The sequence below is a fragment of the Oncorhynchus tshawytscha genome, linkage group LG19, assembly GCF_018296145.1.
Source record: "Oncorhynchus tshawytscha isolate Ot180627B linkage group LG19, Otsh_v2.0, whole genome shotgun sequence".
Classification (NCBI taxonomy): Eukaryota; Metazoa; Chordata; class Actinopteri; order Salmoniformes; family Salmonidae; genus Oncorhynchus; species Oncorhynchus tshawytscha.
The window spans coordinates 21,448,037-21,474,546 of NC_056447.1; the positions used below are offsets into that span (position 1 = coordinate 21,448,037).

The window sequence follows — 26,510 nt, forward strand, 5'->3', positions numbered from 1 at the left end:
GACCAGTACGAATAAAAAGTATGAGAATGTATGCACTCACTACTGTAAGTTACTCTGGATAAGAGCGTCTGCTAAATGACTCAAATGTAAAAAATGTGCTGAAAGATTAATTTTTAGAAGTGCACAGGCATAGAAGTTAGTCGAATTTACCCGAAAGGGTTTTGGGCTATTTACAGTTTTGTTCACACACTAGGTTGTTTTTCAATGTTAGCTAAGCTTTGCTCAACTGCTAGCAAAGAAGGTACTGTATGTCGGAGAAAAGAGAGCAATAGTAATGCTGTCTTTTTGTAGGCACTAACTACGCCATGGTTCATTGGACAAAGCCTATGGGGTTTTTGTAGCGTTTTAAGATAAATGCCGAAAATAAATACTCTGGTTAACAGGCATAGGAGATCTTATACGTTTTGTTCTATGAGATATTCTTCATCAGCTTTAATTTTTTGTGAATTTTGAAGCATTTATGTTTTAAAAAAGCGCAAGGCTTCATAATTGATTACGGTCATGTTAACTGACTGATATTATGTCATAGAACAAAACATATAAGATATCCTAAGCCTGTGTTAACCCCAGACCTTATTTTCGGCATTTATCCCAAAAACCTATTCTTTCCCCCATTAATTTCCCTCATAGGAATGGCTGAACGAACCAGCGGTAACTAATTTCCGGGTTTTAGGACTTGAGCTGGTTAGCTCTGTATCATCTCTCAAAGACAGACATCTGAGGCCCACCATTACCATGGTAACAGCCAGCCCCTTAAAGGGGCAGCTGAACATTGTTGTGTCACCTAAGTTCACTTTATTGAGAATGGAACACTCCAAAACCTTTTAATTAACTTTTAGTCATTTATCATAAAAACACTCTTCCTCAAATACTTTCCTTGTGCTCCAAAATGTCTTTGTGTGCTACTAATTTATTTGACTTAGGAGCACATATGAAAGTCAGTGTAGAGCCCTCTGGAGGGGATAGTGTTGTGAATGCAGTTCTGCTCTTTTATGCCCCGCCTACTGGGTGGATTGATTGACAGCGGTGTTGGCCAATCATCTGTCAGCCCCACATTTCCATGCTATGTAACTGACAGTTTGCCTTCAGTTTTGTTGTATGGCCCCAGTATGGACACTGTGCTGTGTGATCTGTGCTGAAGCTCAACAGTAACTAAATGTGAAATTTGACTGCAATTAACATCCTAAAACAAGACATAAGGTTGTCATAGACCAGGGTTCCCCAACTGCCGGCCCGCAGTTTTATTTGGCCCCTCATGTTTTCTGAGCAAAAAAGTATATATTTTTATTTTCATTGTTGGACATAAAAGACTGTAAACACAACAGGAAATCAGTGATTTTAATTTAAGAAATCTGTTCTCAAGTATAATAGAGAGACACGATAATGAGACACATGATAATATACAAATGTAAGCAAGGTTTGAAATGATTATGTTTTAGTCAAACATTCTGTTTGGGCTTCTTGCGGTCAATTTGCAGTCTACAAATTATTTGTAATTGTGTTCCAGCCCCCCAAACATCCGCTCAACAAAAAAATCTGCCCACGGCTGAATCTAGTTGATGATCCCTGTCGTAGACCTTCCCACACCGTCCACACATAATGTCTGTGTAGATACAAGAGAATAGGCAGCTACAGTACTGTAACGATAGTTAGTTCAGCTTGCTAACTGTTAGGCTCTTCAGTCTCCAGATGACCATTAGCTATCTACACTAAGTGGACAAGACCAGCAAATCTCCAAACATGTCAATAGCTAGGTGAGACCACCACATCACAGTCATTGTAAGTACATTTTTCCTCAATAAAGAAGTAACCAGCAAAGTCAGTGCCAGTAGAAAAAGACAAGTGCAAGGTTGTTGTTGTTGTTTTTTTTTTTTTTTTTTTTTTTGGGGGCTGTTACGTCTTATTTAACATACTCTTTGAAGATGTAGGGCTTCAGACGTTTTTGGAAGATATGCAGGAAATCTTCTGTTCTAGCATCAGGGGGAAGCTGGTTCCACCTTTGGGGTGCCAGGACAGAGAAGAGTTTTGACTGGGCTGAAGCTGATCTCCCATAGCGGTGGGACAGCCAAAAGATCAGAGATGGCAGAACGGAGTGCTCAGGTTGGGATGTAGGGTTTGAGCATTGCCTGAAGGTAGGGAGGCGCAGTTCTCCTTGTTGCTCCGTGGGTAAGCACCATGTTCTTGTCGTGGACGCGATGGGATATGACAAGTGCCCAGATTAGGACCTGCGCCACTTCCTGTGTGAGGAAAGGTCGTACTCTATGGATGTTGTAGAGGTCTTCCTACGAGGTCCAGAGCCTGCTGGTTTTCTGTTCTACCTGATAATTAATTGCACCAGTTCTACCTGATAATTAATCAGTCCCTGATTAAAGGGGAACCATTTTAAAAAGCAGTGGAACTGGCTTCTTGGCTGTTACAGGAATTAAATTCCTATATGTTTTAATACCCAATTAAAATGAAACACTCTGTCAATTCCTAAGAATTTGTAAGACTCTTATTTGTATAAAATGGACAGAGACCAGTCTCAAAATCAACCAGCAGCGTTTATTCTCAAGAGTACTGAACATGATACAGTTTACCACAGGTTATAAACTGAAAATGACATCATTAGTTTTCGTACTACCCCGTCTCATCTCCGCCCCAGTACAATGGCTGTATAGTTCTCAAGACATCTCACATCGTCTCTCCCAAACTTAGATAATTTATGACCCGAGCCAAGGTCTGCCTGTGTAGATAAGCATTCTAGCCAGTCTGATGATAAATTCATTCATTTCTACCAAGGAGTAGACAGTCATTGTTCTACTTCTTGATTATAATTACACACATTATATTCAGTACTAGGATAAAAAGAAAATTCATACATATACAGTAACATAAGTGTTCTGATTAGTCAGTCCTGATCGAAATGTATACATAATTAGTCATTATTGATTAAAAAAAATCCCTTCCTGCGTGAACCTGCAGGAGCGAGTCACTATTTTGATGTTTGCGGAGAACGACAGCGTCACGTCAGGATTCTTTGATGAAGGTGCTGCTGCCTCCAGATGTGGAGGTTCTGCTTTTTCTCCTGGCAGGTGATCTAAGGTGGGACTGACCTCAATTTCAGGGCTGATCAACATCAGGAAGAGAAAATCATCATTCTGTCCTCTGAATGGAGCCCATAGTAGGCCTGTCAGCGGGGGCACAGAGAGGATCTGAGGCATGGAACACTTTTGTTTGTTAAGAGTGTGGTTATTAGGATAAGGAGTCCCATAAACAGTAATCCTCAAAGCAGTGAGGATAAGTGAAAACAATTACACAACTGAATGAATGTTATACAAGCTCTACTGTGTTGGAAGCTCACATGATCTGAAATGAAGGCAAAGTTACCTGGAAGTAGCCTAACAGTACTTGAACATTTCAGCAAGTATATTGAAAAATCAAGAGAACGACAGTCCCCATTCCCAATGTCTCTGTGTGTAATGTGAATTTGACTGATAAATCAATAATCCAATCAAAATCCAATCATATCAAACTTAATTTGTCACATGCGCCGAATACAGCAAGTGTCGATTTTACTGTGAAATGCTTACTTACAAGCCCTTAACCAACACTGCAGTTCAAGAAGAAGAAAATATATACCAAGTAGGCTAAAATAAAAAATAAATAATAAAAAGTAACACAATAAGAATAACAATAACAAAGCTATATATAGGGGGCACCAGTACAGAGTCAGTGTGAAGGGGTACAGGCTAGCTGTGGTAATCTGTACATGTAGGTGGCGGTGAGGTGACTATGCAAAGGTAACAAACAAACAGCGAGTAGTACGAGAGGGGGGGTGTCAATGTAAATTGTCCGGTGGCGATTTTTATGAATCGTTCAGCAGTCTAATGGCTTGGGGGTAGAAGCTGTTAAGGAGCCTTTTGGTCCTAGACTTGGCACTCTGGTATGCTTGCCGTGAGGTAGCAGAGAAAACAGTCTATAACTTGGCTGACTGGAGTCTCTGACAATTTTATGGGCTTTCCTCTGACACCGCCTAGTATATAGGTCCTGGATGGCAGGAAGCTTGGCCCCAGTGATGTACAGGGCCATTCGCACTACCCTCTGTAGCGCCTTACGGTCACATGCCGAGGAGTTACCATATCAGGCGGTGATGCAACCGGTCAGGATGCTCTCAATGGTGCAGCTGTAGAACTTTGAGGATCTGGGGGCCCATGCCAAATCTTTTCAGTCTCCTGAGGGGGAAAAGGTTTCGTTGTGAACTCTTCACAACTGTCTTGGTATGTTTGGACCATGATAGTTCGTTGGTGATGTGGACACCAAGGAACTTGAAATTCTCGACCCGCTCCACTACAGCCCAGTCGATATTAATGGAGGCCTGTTTGGCCCACCCTTTCCTGTAGTCCACGATCAGCTCCTTTGTCTTGTTCACATTGAGGGAGAAGTTGTTGTCCTGGCACCACACTGCGAGTTCTCTGATCTCCTCCCTATTGGCCGTCTCATCGTTGTCGGTGATCGGGCCTACCACTGTTATGTCGCCAGCAAACGTAATGATGGTGTTGGGAGTCGTGTTTGGCCACGCAGTCGTGGGTTAACAGGGAATACAGGAGGGGACTAAGTATGCGAATTGGGGCGGTTCGCAAAATGGAGTGGGTCTATAGTATCCGGGAGGATGCTGTTGATGTGAGCCATGTCCAGCCTTTCAAAGCACTTCTAGACTTTTATCTCCCTCACCAACTTCAAACATCTGCTATCTGAGCAGCTAACCGATCGCTACAGCTGTACATAGTCTATCGGTAAATAGCCCACCCATTTTTACTTACCTCATCCCCATACTGTTTTTATTTATTTACTTTTCTGCTCTTTTGCACACCAATATCTCTACCTGTACATGACCATCTGATCATTTATCACTCCAGTGTTAATCTGCAAAATTGTAATTATTCGCCTACCTCCTCATGCCTTTTGCACACAATGTATATAGACTCCCCTTTTGTTTCTCTACTGTGTTATTGACTTGTTAATTGTTTACTCCATGTGTAACTCTGTGTTGTCTGTTCACACTGCTATGCTTTATCTTGGCAAGGTCGCAGTTGCAAATGAGAACTTGTTCTCAACTAGCCTACCTGGTTAAATAAAGGTGAAATAAAAAATAAAAAAATGGCTACCGACGCGAGTGCTACAGGGCGGTAATCATTTAGCCAGGTTACCTTCACTTCCTTGGGCACAGGGACTTTGCTGGTCTGCTTGAAACATGTAGGTATTACAGACTCCGTCAGGGAGAGGTTGAGAATGTCAGTGAAGACACTTGACAGTTGGTCCGCGTATGCTTTGAGTACATGTCCTGCTAATCCGTCTGGCCCAGCGGTTTTGTGAATGTTGACCTGTTTAAAGGTCTTGCTCACATCGGCTACCGAGAGTGTTATCACACAGTCATCCAGAATAGCTGGTGCTTGTGTGCATGCTTCAGTGTTGCTTGCCTCGAGGCGAGTATATATGGCATTTAGCTCGTCTGGTAGGCTCGGGTCACTGGGCAGCTCTCGTCTGGGTTTCCCTTTGTAGTCCGTAATAGTTTTCAAGCCCTGCCACATCCGACGAGCATCAGAGCCGGTGTAGTAGGATTCAATCTTAATCCTGTATTGACACTTTTCTTGTTTGATGGTTCGTCTGAGGGCATAGTGGGATTTCTTATAAGCGTCCGGATTAGTCTCCCGCTCCTTGCAGCTCTAGCCTTTAGCTCGATGTGGATGTTGCCTGTAATCCGTGGCTTCTGGTTGAGATGTGTACGTACAGTCACTGTGGAGACGAAGTCATCTATGCATTTATTTATGAAGCCAGTGACTGAGGTGGTATATTCCTCAATACCACTGGATGAATCCCAGAACATATTCCAGTCTGTGCTAGCAAAACAGTCCTGTAGTGAAGCATCCACGTCGCCTGACCAGTTCCGTATTGAGCGAAATTACGTTAATGCCATTTCACTTTCAGGTCGACTGAAAACAATGAACAAACAAGTTATTTTCTTCAGTTCAAAACAATGTGTGAATATCCTATGAACAAAACATACTGGCATATGGAGTGCCCAGTATACTGCCAACCAGACTCATAACAAAGAGCCTGGACTATCCTAATTTCGTGTTTCAAGGAGCTAATTACTGTTGAAGCCAAGGTCTTCCATTCACGTCACAGAGAGGACTTCCTAGTTCTAAATCCCCATCTATGAGAAGCTGATTGAAATATCTAATAAACCAAACATAAAGAGTTGAGGGGGAGGAAGAGCAGCTGGATGAGAGTTCTGAGAGAACGTCCTCAAGCTGCAGGTTCCTGTTACACTTTCAGCATCTGGTCTTTTTTGTCTTTTGGTCTAAAAAAAAATATACTGTTAAAACAACGAACAAAACCAAGAGAAGAAGAAATTATCTTTAATTAGACCTTTTCCTTTCATTTTCTAACCACCACTTCATCTTGAAGTGTATGGTCAGAAGAAAGAGGTCCACAGGCCTTCATAAGAATTACATTTTACATTGACATTTTAGTAATTTAGTAGACACCTTTATCAAAAGCAATTTAAAGTAAGTGCATTATACTGAAGATAGCTAGGTGAGACAACCACATCACAGTACATTGTTCCTCAATACAGAAGTTATAGAGCAGATTCAGTGCTAATAGGAAAAGACAAGCCTTTCAAAGGGAAAGGGGGGATACCTAGTCAGATGTCCAACTAAATCAATTCAATTGAAATGTGTCTTCCACATTTAGGTGGATAAATCTGAGATGTCTTTAAGATGCTCTTTGACGAGGTAGGGTTTCAGAAGATGGGAACGGACTCTGCTGTCCTAGCTTCAGTGGGTGGATTCTCATGCCCTGAATGCAGAGTTGATAGCTATGTGGTCACGAAAATATTCAGACTAATCGAATGTTCATTTAATTCCCCCATTTGTTATACACAGTTCAAAGACCAGGTTCTCAAACTCTCCCACACAATGGGAAACCTGCAGCCTTTTGGGAGACAACTCTCATCCCATTTTTATATCCCGTGGCCAACCATAATAAACAGATAAGAGGGTCTGTTTGAATCAGGTTGAGACAAAACTCAAACCATGTTTCCTAACATATCTAAACATCCACACCCTGGCTCCATTCTCTGTTTTGTCTTCAAAGGTGCCGACTAGGTCTGGTGTGGGGTTATGGGTCCTGGAACCAGGTCCTTATTGCCTGCCCAGGCCTAGGCTCCTGTCGAATGGGGAACAATGCACAGCACAACCATTCATTTATAGGGGACCTTTCTAACAACCCAGATCATTGTGACATCATGGTTGTTGCTACTGCAGATTTTACTGGCTTCTGAGCATTACTCAAGTAGAGACCAGCATGTCCCATAACAGACTTAACTACATCACTTTCCCCAGATGAACACCCCATTCCATATAAGCATTTTAATACCACCAGCAAGTCAAAATACTACACAGGCATAGTGTACTCATTTCTTTAATATATTCATCTTTAAAATCTTCTATATAAACATTTGTCAGCAGTGGCTTCCTGGTTCCATGGCTGGACTGGGCCAATCAAGCACCTGGTACAACAGGCCTGTTGGGAGAGGGGCCCCAATCTAGCCCTTGAACCACAGACCCTCAATAGCAGTTTTCCTTCCGGCCCATGGGGCAGGAATGTGGCCACCCATTGATAAAAGAAATACAACATTTACGACAGCACAACAAACGTAGAACACTCCTCTAGCTCCAGGAAAACACCTGCTACGTAGCAAACAAAGCAAGGGGAAGCACTGTCAAGTTTCCATCGGAGGTGTTTTACCCAAAAGGCTCAGAATTGTGGTCCATGGCTCCAGCGGACCTGCTCTGACTTGGGCCCAATACTAGGCCACAGGAAGCTGGCATTTATACCGAACAAAAATATAAACACAACTTAAAGTGTTAGTTTCATGAGCTGAAATAAAAGATCACAGAAATGTTACATACGCACAAAAAGCATATTTCTCTCATATTTTGAGCACAATTTTAAGATAATCCATCCACCTGACAGGTGTGGCATATCAAGAAGCTGATTAAACAGCATGATCTTTACAAAGGTGCACCTTGTGCTGGGGAAAATAAAAGGTCACTAAAATGTGCAGTTGTGTCACAACACAATGCCACAGATGTCTCAAGTTTTTAGGGAGCGTGCAATTGGCATGCTGACTGCAGGAATGTCCAGTGCTGTTACCAGAGAATTTAATGTTAATTTCTCTACCATGAGCCACCTCCAACATAATTTTAGAAAATTTGGCAGTATGCCCAACCAGCCTCACAACCACATGTAACCAGGACCTCCACATCCAGCTTCTTCACATGTGGGATCATCTGAGGGGGTGCTGAGGAGTATTTCGGTCTGTTACGTCAATTGACCTATTTCCTTATATGAACTGTAACTCAGTAAAATTGTTGAAAATGTTGAGTTTAGATTTTTGTTCAGCACACATAACAATGGCTAACTGTGAACACTTCACAAAAAAACTGTCTCGATGCAGAGGTTGTTGATCCTGTTCACCCAAAGTCTTGTGTCACACTCCTGATGGAAACAATGATACTAGAGAGCTTACATCAACATAAAAACACTGGCAACACAATGGTGTAGGGCAAGTTAAGTGGAAGTTCCGCATAAGTCCCATTTATGTAAAACATGTACATCGATCTGGATCATTGTGCATACTAAGTTTGACACATTTAAAACAGTCACTGGTGGCATATACATGAAAATACAGCAGTTCACCATTGATGACAGATTAAATCATGATCATTAGTCTTGATTAAAGTACAGTCATTACAGTTAAATCACATTCCAGTTACCATTTAGTATTTATAATTTGAAAACAAAAATACAGTTAAGTGAAAGGAAACATCCCACTGGAGATTAAAAAGGCAGAACATAACTAAACAGATAGGACAAATAGGAGGCAGAAAATAGGTCCCTTACCACAGTTACAGCAAAAAAAAGTGAATCTCTGTCCTACCATCACTTACCCATAAAAATGCCCACATCAAACCAACACCTAAAATGCACAACTGTTTCGTAACCCCATTCAAATCCTCCCTGTACCCCAACATTGTTCCCTTAACCTGTGGTGTGAAAAGGGGTCACCTTCAATTTCATAGGTAACGCAGTGAAACAGGCATAAGTGTCAAGTAGGTATGGAGGGCTGGAGTCTTGGACAGTGCTTTTCAGTTTTCAGAACATGTTATTGTCAAGCTACTTCTCTGCAATTGACCTATTGGGGAGAGGGCCAGGCCGTACAGAGAACAGTTTGTACAGGGACATGTTATTGTCCAAATTATTGCAATAACAAGGTCTGAGCAAATAGCAGTTTTCAGAGTCCAGTCGAAGCTAAACAGTCTCAAGAAATGACATACAACTATCAGGAGAATGATTCCTGTCGGTGTGCTGCTAGTGCTTCTAAAAGGCAAGTCAAATCCTTCTGACCTCCACCAATAAATAAAAACAGAACCAACATGCTAATGATGTACATGTGACACCCTCTCTAAACTCTCCCACAGCTCCTGGATCAGAAATTGGCAAACAATCTACCGACTGCCTGTTAAAAACCTGCGAGGGGCATAATATTGTCAATATTAATTAAACCAGCAGGCTCCAACAGAACAGACACTGCACTGAGCTATTGATCTATGAAAACAAAGGTGACCGTGTGTGAGTATTATGCATAACATGGAAGGCACTATGGTAGAGTCCTTTTTAGTACAACAGAAGAATTTGATTACAAGAGGAAAATAATCTTAGACATGTTAAAAAAGGTCAATGTTTGCTATAGAATTCAACATATTAGTTGTAACAAATGCCCTGGTTTCCCTGTGCTTATAAGGCCTAATGAAGCTGTCATCCTACACATATTACTTTTACATCTAAGTTAAAGATACTGAGATGTGCATTCTAGTCTACTCAAGACTATGTATTAAAATCCATCAAATCACCTAAAAACATATTGAGCAACAATCATGTGTGCAGTTTAGAGCCTTAGCTAGGCTTAAATACAATTAACTAAATCTCGCTTATATGCTGTAAACAAATTTAGAGCTTAAACCTTCAAACTAAACCCCCATTCATATATGATGCCCCTTCACCTCAAATACTTTGTCAAGGAAGAAAAAAATGACTGTAGAAGTACTCTTTCCACAAGAGGGGGATATTCATAAGCTTTAGTTTACATAATAAGTGTTGATAGTACTTCAAATTATTCCAGCAGCATCAATCATTTGTTTCTGGAAGCATGTAAAGTTTGACTGTTAATAAGGAGTGAATAAATAAGGTTTACAACTTATAAACATTAAGAGGATTCATAAAAATCTCCAACCAGATTCACCTAAGACACATGATTTTAAAAAATATGTTAGCTTCGACTACAGCAATATACCTGTCCATGTGTTGATGACTTTCAATTATTGACAGGACAGCAGACAGTGAGACAGATGTAAAAAATAATTTTAAAAAGCCTATAGATCATTGGTATTCTAACTTTTTCAGGAGGGACCAACCCTTTCTTTCGTAATCCTTTCGCGAGACCCCCCCACCCCAGAGCTAATGACACAACCTTAAAAAACGGAAACATTTCGATTGTTACATCAACAAATAAAAATGTAATGAATTTAAGTTTCTCTTATTAAAATTAAAAGAAACCATTCAAATACATTTACTCAAAATAGTATTTTTCAAATTCTTTCTCAAAAACATTTGTATAATGTCAAATAGAATGATCTGTACTCTCAATTTGCTTACTTTTAATAATGGGGGGTTGAACCCACAGCAGTTCCCACACAACCCAACCAACTAGAGGTCACAACCCTGTCTTTGAATACCACAGCTTTAGATGGTGACATTGGAATGATAAAATCCCTGTCATTTAAGCGAAATCATTGAGTGCTTTCTGAATGCATAAGGCATTTGGAAAGAAGATGCCAGCAGTATGACTTCTGTAGAGTAAAAAAAAAAAGGCTTCCTAGGGTAATTGCATAATTTTGGTTTGAAGGGTCCGAGTGAGTTAGTGTGTACCGGTCAGTGGCCTGTCTGTGGACCTTTTGCAGGTGGCTCCTGCTGCAGGAAGGGGGTGAACGAGGACCGCACAGTGCGGCCCCTCAGGGGCTGCTGCACGCGGAAGTTGTTGACCATGCTCTTCTGCACCTCCTCCTCTGCCGAGGTGAAGAGAAGGCTCCGGAACACTGCCAGCTGAGAAAGGGACAATGTGTTACGCAGACCTGAAACTACAGAGTTAAAATACCAAGGTGTAAACCGCTGGTAATGCCATTGATGTTCCCTCCCTGTTCTCCACTAGCAAACACATACAAATCCACACTAACCTGGTCATGGCTGACTTCGATGTGCTGCTTCATGATAATCCAGGTCACTGCCTCAGTCAGAGGAGGAGTGGTCAGTGACCCTGCATACGTCCAGTAATCGTCAATGTTAGCAGGCAGTAGGCAGGCTGGGTCAAACCTAGTGAACTCAACAACACTGTCCTAGGGAGTGAAAACGGAAAGAGGAAAGGGTTACATGGTGCTGCCAACCATGTAATAATAATAATTATCATTGGCATTCCCCATCCATAATAACCTGATAGTAGTGGCATGTAATTTGACTCATGGCCACTAGATGGCAGTTAGTTGACCATCTTCCCATCTCTGATCATATTTCAGAATTGTTCTTTTGTGTAATAATTCTGTGGGAGGTAACAAATGGTGTTCTACCCTCTACCACTCCTGTATAGCTCCTACACTGTCGTCACTCTCCCCCTCACATACTATTGCCATACAAATGTCACGTGTGCTCCACCTCAGACTTGTCCAGATTGCCCAACAGTACATGGACTATTTTTGTTCTTACGCTTGGGCGGCCTTCTCAGAAACTCAGAGGCATATACCACCTGCTTGAAATGTGCTCTTTGAAACCTTGGTTTAAAAAAAAGAAAAATCAACTTCATGATTTAAGTGGCCAATCTTTGAACTCACCTTGTGTCTGACAGCAGGTAGGGCATCCACTAGTTTCTGCAGTCCCTCATGTCTCTTCCCTATCTGAGGAGTAAAATAATCTGTGTCTGAGCACTGAGTCCATCTGTCAGGCATGGGGGGTGTGTGTGTGTGTGTGTGTGTGTGTGTATATATATGTATGGTCAAGTGTGTATATAACAGTAGTGGTGGTGGGTTGCATATTGAAGGGATGCATCAATAGCTATGTTAACGAAGAGCAATAAATGACCTTGAGGAAGACTCCAATGACAGCCAGTCCATTCTCCTCCATCACAGCTTCCTCAAACCGCCTGTACTTATTAGAGTTCCAGTGGACCATGTGGAGCTAGGAACAGAAAAGACGGAGGATATGTAAATCAAAGTGTGCTTATCCACACACCCAGAGTCAGGTTGTAGACTTTTGTTGACATATGTCATGTTATACTGATTGCATTCAAATGCAATGTGTCACAAATTATATCTGTTGCTGAATAATGATGATTAACCTAATTCATGTTTAATATCATTCTCAAGATAAACAACAGCCAAAAAGCAGAAGTAAAACAAATTTGGGATCATATTCTGAACTTCAAAATACACCCCAAAATACCCATCCTTAACTGACAGGAATCAGTAACTATTAAACCAAACTGAGCATTGTCTGACCGAGGTCACATGTAGCTCCTCTTTGTTTCACTCTATTTCAGTTCCCAACAATGGCCCACAGTCACACTGGGATCAGGGGAGGTTTACATAAAGAAAAAAGGAGTTACAAACCAATAAATACTCAGACTGTGGTGTGCTCCTATTAGGCCCACAGAGGGAGTTGTGATGTAATCGTAACTTCAGCCTCTCTACACCTGGGGAATGTTGAGAACCCTGACATGGTCAGATTCTCACAGCCATTAACGACAGCTTGGCATGGCACCCTCCCCCAGACAGACAGTAGTACTCCCTCTATTGTGTAAGTGTGCTTTAGGTGAGTGGAATAATATGAAAATAGATAAAGGTGGGTCATGAGGATTGACCAGAATGCAGTTCACGCAGAGCATTCTGCTTCTATATGTAGAGGTTTCCAACAGCACAATACTCCTCTGTCACGAAAATTCCATGCCAATATAGTCATGGATTGGCTGGGACAGCACTATGCCCTGATGTCTAAAAGCAGTCCTTCCACCATTCCATAGTCTCCTGAAGACTACAGCTCTACTAGACTTGACATGTTAGGAGGTTTTTCAAATTGCAAAGAGGCATTCAACAAAATTGACATTTAAAATACAACACACTAACTCTCAAGGAAGAGGATGGAGAGGGTAGCAAGTTTTAAGTTCCTCGGCATACACATCACAGACAAACTGAATTGGTCCACTCACACAGACAGCATCGTGAGGAAGGCGCAGCAGCACCTCTTCAACCTCAGGAGGCTGAAGAAATTCGGCTTGTCACCAAAAGCACTCACAAACTTCTACAGATGCACAATCGAGAGCATCCTGGCGGGCTGTATCACCGCCTGGTATGGCAACTGCACCGCCCTCAACCGTAAGGCTCTCCAGAGGGTAGTGAGGTCTGCACAACGCATCACCGGGGGCAAACTACCTGCCCTCCAGGACACCTACACCACCCGATGCTACAGGAAGGCCATAAAGATCATCAAGGACATCAACCACCCGAGCCACTGCCTGTTCACCCCGCTGTCATCCAGAAGGCGAGGTCAGTACAGGTGCATCAAAGCTGGGACCGAGAGACTGAAAAACAGCTTCTATCTCAAGGCCATCAGACTGTTAAACAGCCACCACTAACATTGAGTGGCTGCTGCCAACACACTGTCAATGACACTGACTCAACTCCAGCCACTTTAATCATGGGAAATGATGTAAATATATCACTAGCCACTTTAAACAATGCTACCTTATATAATGTTACTTACCCTACATTATTCATCTCATATGCATACGTATATACTGTACTCTATATCATCGACTGCATCCTTATGTAATACATGTATCACTAGCCACTTTAACTATGCCACTTGGTTTACATACTCATCTCATATGTATATACTGTACTCGATATCATCTACTGTATCTTGCCTATGCTGCTCTGTACCATCACTCATTCATATATCCTTATGTACATATTCTTTATCCCCTTACACTGTGTATGAGACAGTAGTTTTTTGGAATTGTTAGATTACTTGTTCGTTATTACTGCATTGTCGGAACTAGAAGCACAAGCATTTCGCTACACTCGCATTAACATCTGCTAACCATGTGTATGTGACAAATAAAATTTGATTTGATTTGGATGTGCGGTAGCTACCTCAGCAGGGAAGAGGCGGCGGTCCACGGTATGCTCGGAACCCCACGCGTTGCTCTCCCCCCAATGGAAGTGGAACTGACACAGCCGGAAGTTATCTTCCAGAGGACCCCCTTTAAGTACTGAGTGAGGGATGGAGAAGAATAAATAAATCATTCGGTGTTATATTAGAGAGCCAAGAATGGGAAACAGTAGCTAGTACATAAATAACAGCTGAGTGGGGGTTAAAAACACAATTATATAAACATACATGCTAAAACATAACAAGTATCCTCTCTCTTCACACACACACGCAGATTATTATTATTTTTTTTACACAATAAGCCTATTGTATAATTGGAATGAAAATATGTATAAAGTATATTATTAAAGCAGTGAAACAAAATATATATTTTGAAATAACATTCAATTGAAAATGAGAAATGTCTAAACAATACATTTCAAGACAGAGTGATGTTGAGAAATAAGACTAGGGCAGGGATACTTAAAAAGCTAATCAAAGTCACATTCCACGTGGTGGGCATTCTGGTTTTAATGAGGCACATTGCAGAGCAGAGAGTCCTTACTGGATTTGTCGGTGGTGTCGTCGTACTCAACCAGGAATGAGTACCCGTTGTTCCATATCTGTGAGCACGTCCCAGGGTCGTAATCCGGCGTCAGCGGCTTAAGGTGCGGATCAAAAACGCTCTTACGCACCCGAATATCGATAGGAGATTGTCTGTTACCCCCTGGAGCAACGAGTGGTCCCTGCCACATTGGATGCACTGGAGTCAAAGGATGAGAGAGGATTTCAATCTAGACTGACAGTAACATTTGTGATGAATAAAGCCCAACCAGGAAATACAGGGCACGTGTAAATCACATTTGGTCCTATTGCTTAGCCCACTAAAGCAAAGACAAATGCTGACACTTACTTTTCATTGTGTACTCTCCAGCTTCCTGCATTATTATTTAGCTATTATAGTCAAAATGCCAAACATAAAATACGATTAAAATGTCTTACAGTAGACCAGCAATTCAACAGACTTCGAGTTAGACCAGTAAGCCTCCTCCCTACATCCCATTTAAAGAAATGAGTAAAGCAGAGGAGGAATGAGACACTTGGGTTATTCCTCATGAAACTAGGACAACAAAAAAAAAGACCATGATTTGGCAGATTTTCACAACATTTAATATACAGAACAGTCCTTTGGAGGAAGGTTTGTTGACATATTTAACATTTGTAACAAAGCACAATTGAGAAATAATTAATAAAAATGTGCATATTTATAACATTTTGTCCTTACCCAGGCCTCCTTTAAGACTCCATAATTGATCTGTAGGTGCTACAAAGCAAACACTGGTATCATATGATTGTTTTCCCCACTTGCTCAGTAATAGTAATAGCAGTAGTATTTTGATTTCAATAAAAGTCTTACATTAAATTTATACATATTGAAAAATCTAAACATGAATATAGAAAATATACCAGTTAAGACTTGGCACATTTTTCAATATAGGGGGTGTCCTGGTTTCATGAGGAATCAGCCACTTCCTTCCTCTTACTCAAAGGAAATTGCAGAATAAGTCAAATGTGGGTAGGTTACAGAAACGGACTCAGGGAATGTATTGGCAGCCTAACAGGTCTTCTCCACAGAAGGAGAAACAGAAGTCGTTCAGTTCTGAACGCAAAGTTTATTAAATCTGCATTTTCTGGCATTACAATAAATCTACTAGGACCTCCTATCTGTACAATGGTCCGTTGGAAAAGGTATTTTAAATAGGAACAATTATTTTTTTAAATGAACCTTTTTGCTACTGTAGCCATGGCTCTAATGTGCGACGAAAATGTGTGTCGCTGCTGTGTAACCTGCAGTTTTAAATTGGGAACACCAATGCGACAATGCATTTACATTTAGAGCCCAGACTGTACCGGATTAAAATAAAAATCCTATTCTTACTACCATTTTTTTTTTAATGCAGCCTAGTTTCCCATCATGTGTAATATAAATTGTGATAATGAAGATCATAAAATGTCTGATTTAAAAAAAAAGCTTACTTCCTGTACTGAAATGAGCTATGGATTTTTGTATAATGCACTCTTCATAATCCTGGGTCATCGTCCGGTCCTGGGTCATCGTGAATCAGCTGTGTAGTGCTAGGGCAAAAACCAAAACGTGCACCCCGGGGTAAACAATTAATCAAAGTTGGCATATTGAGGACATTTTGGCCTTCTGGAGTCTTAAGGCCTGCGTAATGTTTGATCTGTAGGTGCTACAAAGCAAACTTTGATGTCAAATTAAGCTTTACCATTTGCTCTGTAATATGAGTAGTATTTTTCAGTAACAGTTCTTACATTCATTTATGAAGATTGAAAAATATAAAACATGAATATTCAAAATAACATTTTTGATTAAGCAAATGTTTCAATACATTGTTGATAATATACTCTACGGCAGGGATCATCAACTAGATTCAGCCGTGGGACCATTTTTTTCTTGAGCAGATGGTCAGGAACATAATTACATATCATTTGTAGAATGCAAAATTGACCGCAAGAAGCTCAAACAGATATAATATTTGACTAAAACAATTTAAAAGCATGCTTACATTTGTATATGATCACCTCTCTATTATGTTTGGGAATACTTAGAACATTATTATACTTGGGGGAAAAAATCTGTTCCATCACTTGGAGCCAGTTTGCTGCCATTTTACAGTTGTTTACATTTACACAAGGAGGGGCAAATACATTAAAAAATGTAAAAAAAAGATTTTAAATCAACCGAAGGACAAATTCCCAGTGAGGGAAACTTGCTCTATGGCCATATAAAAGTTCCAGAGAGGGATATTTGCTACTTTTAGGAGTTATGATCATATTTGAATGCATGACCAACAGAGTGAATGTGAAAATGGATTAAAAAAAGATTTCCCTCTGAAGGTGATTTGCAGGATGTCCAATTACACAAGTAAAAGAAGGGCTGTGAATGGTTACATTGCCTACTATACCAATTTCACTACGAAATGAACCATCACTTTAGAACTACCAGAGACTCCACTCTGAAACTTTGTTATGCCCATAGTAGAGTATATAATGGTTCAACAACATATAGAAAAATATGAATAAACATTTCCTATATTTTCATTTTAATATTTTTCTATATTCAATGTATGTAAGAAAAATCATCATCGAAATAAAAAGAAAACTCATATTTCAGAACAAGCGGTAAAGCTTCATATGACACTGATTTTTGCTTTGTTGCACCTACATATGAAACATTATGGAGTCTTTAAAGGACTGAGTGAGGCCGAAATGTAATAAATATGCCAACTTTGATTCCTTATTCACAATGAATAATGCTTTTAGATACAAATGTCAAATAGTTAACAATCCTTCCTCCAAAAAGGACCACTGTATGGATTAAATGTGGTCAAAATGCCCTAAATCATGGTGTATCTTTGGCCTGGTTTCGTGAGGAATCCCTCTTTTGAGAGCCCAAGCACAGCTTCCCTGGAAGGAAAACATTTTTACTTCCACTTTATTTTCCCAATGGATGTACCCCAAAAGAATGTATGGGTTTCCCTGGGACTGAAGAAATTAAAACATAAAATGCAACTCAGTGGGGCAGCAGTTCTTGGCAAACATTTTACAGTTGAAGTTGTAAGTTTACATACACCTAGGTTGGAGTCAATTAAAACTCGTTTCTCAACCACTTCACAAACTTCTTGTTAACAAACTATAGTTTTGGCAAATCGGTTAGGACATCTACTTTATGCATGACAAGTAATTTTTCCAGTAATTATTTACAGGTTATTTCACTGTATCACAATTCCCATGGGTCAGAAGTTTACATACACCAAGTTACCTGTGCCTTTCAACAACTTGGAAAATTCCAGAAAATGTTGTGGCTTTAGAAGCTTCGGATAGGCTAATTGACTTCATTTGAGTCAATTGGAAGTGTAGCTGTGGATGTATTTCAAGGCCTACCTTCAAACTCCGTGCCTCTTTGCTTGACAGCATGGGAAATCAAGAGAAGTCAGCCAATACCCAAGAAATAGCCAAGAAAAAAAACATGTAGACCTCCACAAGTCTGTTTCATTCTTGGGAGCAATTTCCAAACGCCTGAAGGTAGGTACAATGTTCATCTGTACAAACAATAGTACTCAAGTATAAATGCCATGGGACCACGCAGCCGTCATACCGCTCAAGAAGGAGATGCATTCTGTCTCCTAGAGATCCCAAACGTACTTTGGTGCGAAAAGTGTAAATCAATCCCAGAACAGCAGCAAAGGACCTTGTGAAGATGCTGGAGGAAACGGGTACAAAAGTATCTATATCCACAGTAAAACGAGTCCTACATCGACATAACCTGAAAAGGCCGCTCAGCAAGGGAGAAGCCACTGCTCAAAAACCACCAAAAAAAAGCCAGACTACGGTTTGCAACTGCACATGGGGTCAAAGATGGTACTTTTGAGAAATGTCCTCTGGTCTGATGAAACAAAAATAGAACTGTTTGTCCATAATGACCATTATAGAGAAAAGGGGGGGAGCCGAAGAACATCATCCCAACCGTGAAGCACAGGTGTGGCCGCATCATGTTGTGGGGGTGCTTTGCTGCAGGAGGGACTGGTGCACTTCAAAGTAGATGGCATCATGAGGCTGGAAAATTATGTTGATATATTGAAGCAACAGCTCAAGACAGTCAGGAAGATAAAGCTTGGTCGCAAATGGGTCTTCCAAATGGACCATGACCCCAAGCATACTTCCAAAGTTGTGGCAAAATGGCTTAAGGACAACAAAGTTAAGGTATTGGAGTGGCCATCACAAAGCCCTGACCTCAATCCTAATGGAAATTTGTGGGCAGAACTGAATAAACATGTGCGAGCAAGGAGGCCTACAAACCTGACTCAGTTAAAACCAGCTTCGTCAGGAGGAATGGGCCAAAATTCACCCAACTTATTGTGGGAAGCTTGTGGAAGGCTACCTGAAACATTTGACCCAAGTTAAACAATTTAAAGGCAATGCTACCAAATACTAATTGAGTGTATGTAAACTTCTGACCCATTGGGAATGTGGTGAAAGAAATAAAAGCTGAAATAAATCACTACTATTATTCTGACATTTCACATTCTTAAAATAAAGTGGTGGTCCTAACTGACCTAAGACAGGGCATTTTTACTAGGATTAAATGTAAGGAATTGTGAAAAACTGAGTTTAAATGTGTGGCTAAGGTGTATGTACACATCAGACTTCAACTGTATATGATGGCACTGGCAGGCTCAGTCTTCAAGGGCTTACGAATGTGGAAAGCTGACCAATCAGCTGTTTTACTCGTCATGAATATTTGTATAGGCTTTTTTTTTGTTTTGTTTTTTAAATTTCACCCTTTTTTCGTAGTGTCCAATTGTTGTAGTAGCTACTATCTTGTCTCATCGCTACAACTCCCGTACGGGCTCAGGAGAGACAAAGGTTGAAAGTCATGCGTCCTCCGATACACAACCCAACCTAGCCGCACTGCTTCTTAACACAGCGCGCATCCAACCCGGAAGCCAGCCGCACCAATGTGTCGGAGGAAACACCCTGCACCTGGCAACCTTGGTTAGCGCGCTCTGTGCCCGGCCCGCCACAGGAGTCGCTGGTGTGCGATGAGACATTCCACCATAATTTGCAAATAAATTCATTTAAAATCCTACAATGTGATTTTCTGGATTTTTTCCCCCTCATTTTGTCTGTCATAGTTGAAGTGTACCTATGATGAAAATTACAGGCCTCTCACCTTTTTAAGTGGGATAACTTGCACAATTGGTGGCTGACTAAATACTTTTTTGCCCCACTGTATGCATGTATGTACGTATAAAATATTACACACTTTTGTTGATTTTTTTATACTAGAACAAGGTGTCTTGGACACACACAGTTCCAGCAGTAAGTGTAAAGCTGCTGTTCTCATCCAAGTGCTGGGTGGCTAAAGATCAGTCACACCATCTGGCCTGGAGAAAAGTACACATTTCAGAGTACTGTTTTAACACATCTGGCTCTAGAGCCAAGACCCTTTTCATTTGACTGGTTTGCCTTACCCAGTAGGGCTTGCCAGTGCCTGACCAGAGGACTCCACCGTCATGTGACATACTCCACGGAACCTTCTGGCTGTTACTCTTGGCCAACGCATTTGGCTCCATAGTGGGGACTCGATTGCCCTTCAGTACCTTCCTCGATCACAGCTGACAACTCGTGACCATTAAGCTCTCTAAAATGGTAGAACTGATGGCAGTTTGGGACAAAGTGTAATTTGCTCCAACTTCCCATCTATATGGAGTTAGGGAAAGACTGGATTATCTGGGTGTTTGTCAAGCTTTCTTGTCATAACAGGGGGACATTTGTGAGACAGCACAGAACCACGGGGCAGAGATCCAAAACTGGAATCAAATAGAGATAGTTCAACCATGTTGTGCAGGACAGAGGAAATCAGGAATTGGGGTGTAATGCTCCTCAAAGCCTCTCCAGCAGAATGCACTGCCGGGTCAGGAAGGGGCCCTTAAACAAAAACGAGCGTGACTGAAAATATATATTTCTCTCTCATCACAGAAAATTGATGTATGCTTGTTAAAGTGTAGATTTTAAGCCACTTCTTCCAGACGTCTTTGGTTCTGGGCGGATCCCCTGAAAACAAGAACACTTGTGCAGAGATTCCATTTACCATTCCAAAATGATTACAGAAACAACATCTAGGCCTAGCTCTACAAAGTGTATTACCACAGTCCTTGGCCTGTGTCATGTCTGCAGGAAACTTGTGCATGGTACATGTGGTGGCACAGTCTTCATGCTCATCGTGCTGTCATTGTATTGTTTGGAAAAGCAAGGCAACCAGGTGGTTGCACACAGGACAGAAGGTTTCATGTCCGTGTGCAAAGTGAACTACAGTACCAATATCAGTGGCAGTATGATTTATAAATCTGTTTCTATAGAAGACAAAGCAAAAAATGTAATGCACAGCTGCCAAACCTAATTGAAAGGGTTAGGTTTGTGCTACAGTAGATAAACAAAGAGTATGGTCTTTATGAGAGTTATATTATAGAGTTAAAGGAAATCTGCAACCACAGTAAAACAAAAGCAATGAACTTGGTCAAATCTGAACTTTTCCTAATCTTATCTATGGGTAACCTGCAGTGAATGGGGCTCCTCGTTCTTGTTCATTGACCTTTAGCACCTAGCTCTCAAACAAACTCCCCGTTCCCTTGCTCAATACTGAACATTTACAGAAAAACAAAAAAACATTTAAAAAAACTTAAATCATTAGTTGTCAAATCAAGGAAGGACTCACGTAATCAATTTGGTAGCACTTGAACTGAATTACTTGTTATAGCTAGCAACGTGTTATCTTTAGTCACAGGTTAAACAATGCCATAACGTTGTAGCTTGAGTTGGTAGCTAACATTACAAAGTTAGCTACAGCTAGCTAGCTGGTGATGGTAAATATAGCTGATGGTAAACTTACCTTCATAATTGAAAAGGTAGTTCTCGTGGAAGAACATATCATTTATCGAGCTTTGGCCTATGTCGCCGAGTGGAGCGCAACATGATTTGATCAGACAGATGTGGTTACTTTTGGCAGGTCAAGCAGAAGTGGTAAAAAAATAAAATAAATAACAGCTCCATTTTGCGGGATGTTGTGCTACGCAACTAATCACTGACCGGATGCAACCATTATGGGTGTGATAAAGGCCTATTGACTAGAGGTCGACCGATTATGATTTTTCAACACCGATAATTGGAGGACCAAAAAAGCCAATACCGATTAAAAATCGGCCAATTTGTATTTATTTATTTGTAATAATGACAATTATAACAATACTGAATGAACACTTATTTTAACTTAATATAATACATCAATAAAATCAATTTAGCCTCAAGTAAATAATGAAACATGTTCAATTGTTTAAATAATGCAAAAACAAAGTGTTGGAGAAAAAAGTAAAAGTGCAATATGTGCTATGTAAGAAAGCTAACGTTTCAGTTTCTTGCTCAGAACATGAGAACATATGAAAGCTGGTGGTTCCTTTTAACATGAGTCTTCAATATTCCCAGGTTAGAAGTTTTAGGTTGTAGTTATTATAGGAATTATTGGACTATCCCCCTCTATACCATTTGTCTTTCATTAACCTTTGACTATTGGATGTTCTTATAGGCACTTTAGTATTGCCAGTGTAACAGTATAGCTTCCGTCCCTCTCCTCGCTCCTCTCTGGGCTCGAACCAGCAACACAACGACAACAGCCACCATCGAAGCAGCATTACCCATGCAGAGCAAGGGGAACAACTACTAGAAGGCTCAGAGCGAGTGACATTTGAAACGCTGTTAGCGTGCGCTAACTAGCTAGCCATTTCACTTCGGTCACACCAGCCTCATCTCGGGAGTTGATAGGCTTGAAATCATAAACAGCGCAATGCTTGACGCACAACGAAGAGCTGTTTGAATGAATGTTTACGCGCCTGCTTCTGCCTACCACCGCTCAGACACTTAAATACTTGTATGCTTGTATGCTCAGTCAGATTATTGGCAACGCAGGACACGCTAGATAATATCAAGTAATATCATCAACCATATGTAGTTAACTAGTGATTATGATTGATTGTTTTTTATAAGATAAGTTTAATGCTAGCTAGCAACTTACCTTGGCTTACTGCATTCGCGTAACAGGCAGTCTCCTTGTGGAGTGCAACGAGAGAGAGGCAGGTCGTTATTGCGTTGGACTAGTTAACTAAGGTTGCAAGATTGTATCCCCGGAGCTGAAAAAAAGCTGCTTTTTAAACAAACTATTTCACACATATTGTAATTAAATGTCATATTTAATAGAAATCTGGACACACTGGACAGAATTTAAAGGCAATGAGGCCTTTTATCTACTTCCCCAGAGTCAGATGAACTCGTAGATACCATTTGTACACCTCTGCATGCAGTTTGAAGGACGTTACTAACTAGGGTTACCCATAGACTTCCAGTCATTGATATCTGCTAGCACAGACTTTGTCATTGTGCTAACGCTAGTTAGCATTGGCTTGTGAAACTACCTTAAACTTCCTTATTTGACACAGACATAAAAATGGTATCCACGAGTTAATCTGACTCTGTGGAAGTACATTATGGGATTTATTGCCAAAAATCCCAGAGTATACATTTAAGATGATTTTTTTGTATTACTATGTTTGTTTATCAGTAACAGTTTCCATCCACAGTTAGAGTGTAAAGTCATGCCATATTAAAAAAAAAACAGCTGTGATGGAAACAGGTAATTTCGGTATAATTTTATAAATGGCGACATTATTGGTTTGTTCGACATGGTGGTATCTTTTTGTGTCTGTATTATGCGAAAAATGGTGGCGGAAACAGCTTTATGCGCAAATATTTATACAATAACCATTATACTGAAGTAACCTTGGAGCCACGCAATGATATGGTGTGTGGTCCTCCCACTATAACTTGGGAAACAATGCAGTTTATTAGGATACAGATTAAATAAATGATGATTAACTTCACAGGGTGGTGAAAGAGCACAGTCTTTAGAGTGATGCTTCATGCCAATAAATATTGAGGGTCTTATTCTGGTGACATGATGGTCGATACTTAGCTGCTATTTAACAATATATTTTTTTTTATCTTGCTCTTTTGTCCATAATAATCTCATCACGTAGGCTATACCCACACTATCTGCAAGCTGTTGGCTAAAACGCACGTGCCAATACCTGAGTCGGCACATTACCTATAAAACGCTGCATTTGTGACAAAACCCTCAGTAGAGTTGAAAATGCGCTGCAGCAAATTTATTTAACCTTTAATCTAGGCAGGTCAGTTAAGAACAAATTCTTATTTACAATGACGGCCTACTTGTAAAGCACCCCCTAACCCGAATGACTAAACTTGTATTTTTTATTTCGGTACATGGGAATTTAACTGTAAAAGTTATTTTTATGTGCACTATGTCATCACTCACAGCCTTTCATCTGCAACAAGTCCATTTGTTGGAATTACACCACAGGTGTGAAAATGTTAATTTTAAAAAAATGGAAATTTGATTATATTAGCATAAAAATCTGGCCAATTGGTGAGAGATTCTCATGCAAATATTCTAAAATCTGTATTAAAAATGAGCATTTTCATTTTCTCACCAGAAAACAGCTTGCAGATACAGTGCGGGTATAGTCTACATGAGATTATTATGGACAAAATAGCAAGAATATTTTTATTTGTCAAACAGCAGTCAAGCATCAATCATGTCACCAGAATAAGACCCTTGATATTCATTGGAATGGAGCATCAAGCTAAAGGCTGAGCACTTTCACCACCCTGTGAAGTTCATAATTTCTTTCATCTCTAGCAAAATAAACTGCATGCTTTGCCGAGTCGTAGTTGGCGTACAACACATTACATTAGTTTAACGACCCAGTCGAAAGACAGGGCAATGACTCCAATCACTGCCTTGGGATCATTTTTTAGACCTTAGGGAAGAGTGCCTACTGCTGGCCCTCCAACACCACTTACAGCTGCAAATGGTCCAGGGACTAACCAGGACCAACCCTGCCTTCAGAGGCATTCCAGCAGTGAGATGCCGGATGGTATGCTGCTGGCATAATGAACCAGATTCACTCATGCAGAAATCCACTCCCTGGTTTCCATGTAATTCTTTGTTTTCATCGCAATGCGTGCACAATGTCATTATCCCTTCAGTAATGTAGCAACCAAGGATTTATATACATAATTGGTAGCCATAGTGACGTTGATTAAAACGTTACCGATGCTTGAGATTTAACAGTTATTTATCATGTGTGTGGAATGTGGCAGATTCGCTGCCAGCTGGACTGAGTGACTAGTGGTGATCATAGCACTGACTGTTCTAGTCTTAAATATATTGCCTACAACTAGCAACTGTACTTAATATAATGATACAAGATATGTAAAAAGTTTCGACACTTACAGGCAGAAAGCACATATTTGCTTGAACATGCGGTGAGGTTGCATCTTCTCACAGGTATCAAACGTTGACCTTTAGTTTGCTTGATGAGATGTCTGTGCAGCTGCCGAGCAAGTGGCGTTAAAACCGATGAGAGAGCCACCATTATCTCGGATTCTTCGAATACGCTTCTCGAGGGTTACGAGAGTCAAAGTTACCTGTTATTTATCGTTTCGGGTAAGGCAAAACGTCAAGTCAACTGCTCATCTTGTCCCCAGGTGTTACGGGTTGGTTTCATAGCCGTTTCCACCTAACGGGATTTGCTTTTTAGGGACCCTCGTCTTCCACATTGTCGGCTGGATGGCTGGTCTCTCTCGCTACCTCTCGCTTGACTGGTAGCAACGAAATGGGCAGGCTTTCACACGATTAAAACATTCACGAACTGACAGTAAATTCCATCCGGTTTTACAGCTTTTCACTAGTGCTGTTGATGCGTGCTCTTACTTGAACACCGCACCCATCTAATTTAGCTTCCTACAGATATTTCACGCGCCGCATCAACGAAAATAACAGATTGTAAATGTGTTTACAAAGCAATGTCATTACGAAGAGTTTGCTGAGTGGGGGGGTCGCAAAATTCCCATCCCGACCTATCAGCTTTATCGTCTGAGGGACGTTTCAATCCACATGCGCGAGACGATACTGCGTTCATAGCATCTTTTAAATACGAGCATATGACTGGAACATCCACTTGAACGCCTCTCCAACTCGTAATTACTTGAGGGAAACTCGTCTACACCCTTGAGCTCCGACTTCTTCCATACACCTAATCAAATTGTATTTGTCACATGCAAACAACATGGCTGCGTTCGGGTATGTTTTTACGTTCTGGCACGTTCAATTGAACGGAAATGGTGCTGAACTGAACGACCAGTTGGAACGCTGTCGCACACAGTTTCTAAACCGAGGCACAACATTGCGAGATTTCTGGGAACGCTTGCAAAACAAACTAAACAGACCAGGCCAGGGTTTGGGGTTTGAGAAGTCAATGAGAGAAGTGAAAAGTTCTTCCTTAGTTGTTAATTTTCTCTAAATCTAAAGGCACAACCTCGATTCGAGACAATGTTTTTGGTAGTTCAACATGTTATTACTCCAACCTCGTGAAAGTGACAAACTGACACGTTTTCATTTTCGTCAAACACAACTTTTATCGAAGGATTAGCTTTGACCTGCACATGCGCAGTTTCCCGCGAGACGACCGTTAGAAACACGTCATCGGATC

At 40.8% G+C, this 26,510-nt stretch overlaps 1 protein-coding gene across 4 annotated transcripts; it reads right to left on the reverse strand.

Moving 5' to 3' along the window:
• Positions 1-8,605: 8,605 nt before the first annotated feature.
• On the reverse strand, positions 8,606-26,117 carry LOC112218438 (carbonic anhydrase 5B, mitochondrial). Of its 4 annotated transcripts, XM_024379224.2 has the most exons (8): positions 25,253-25,369; positions 16,342-16,440; positions 14,870-15,067; positions 14,307-14,425; positions 12,238-12,333; positions 11,991-12,053; positions 11,343-11,501; positions 8,606-11,211 (listed from the first exon to the last, which is right to left on the reverse strand). In XM_024379224.2, exons 2-8 carry the CDS (start codon positions 16,418-16,420, stop codon positions 11,041-11,043), a joined length of 885 nt encoding a protein of 294 aa, XP_024234992.1. In that variant the 5' UTR covers positions 16,421-16,440; positions 25,253-25,369; the 3' UTR covers positions 8,606-11,040. The 4 variants fall into 4 exon arrangements, with proteins under 4 accessions (XP_024234992.1, XP_024234991.1, XP_042157398.1 ...); XM_024379223.2 differs by lacking the exon at positions 16,342-16,440 and having other exon boundaries at positions 25,253-26,117; XM_042301464.1 differs by lacking the exons at positions 16,342-16,440; positions 25,253-25,369 and adding an exon at positions 15,307-15,771.
• Positions 26,118-26,510: the final 393 nt, after the last annotated feature.

Coding starts and splice junctions, on each gene's coding strand:
- LOC112218438 (XM_024379223.2), bottom strand. CDS start 25,394: ATGGTGGCTCTCTCATCGGTTTTAACGCCACTTGCTCGGCAGCTGCAC. Junction 14,426..14,869: donor CGACACCACCGACAAATCCA/GTAAGGACTCTC, acceptor TCCCTCACTCAG/TACTTAAAGGGGGTCCTCTG. Junction 11,212..11,342: donor TCGAAGTCAGCCATGACCAG/GTTAGTGTGGAT, acceptor TCCCTTTCTCAG/CTGGCAGTGTTCCGGAGCCT.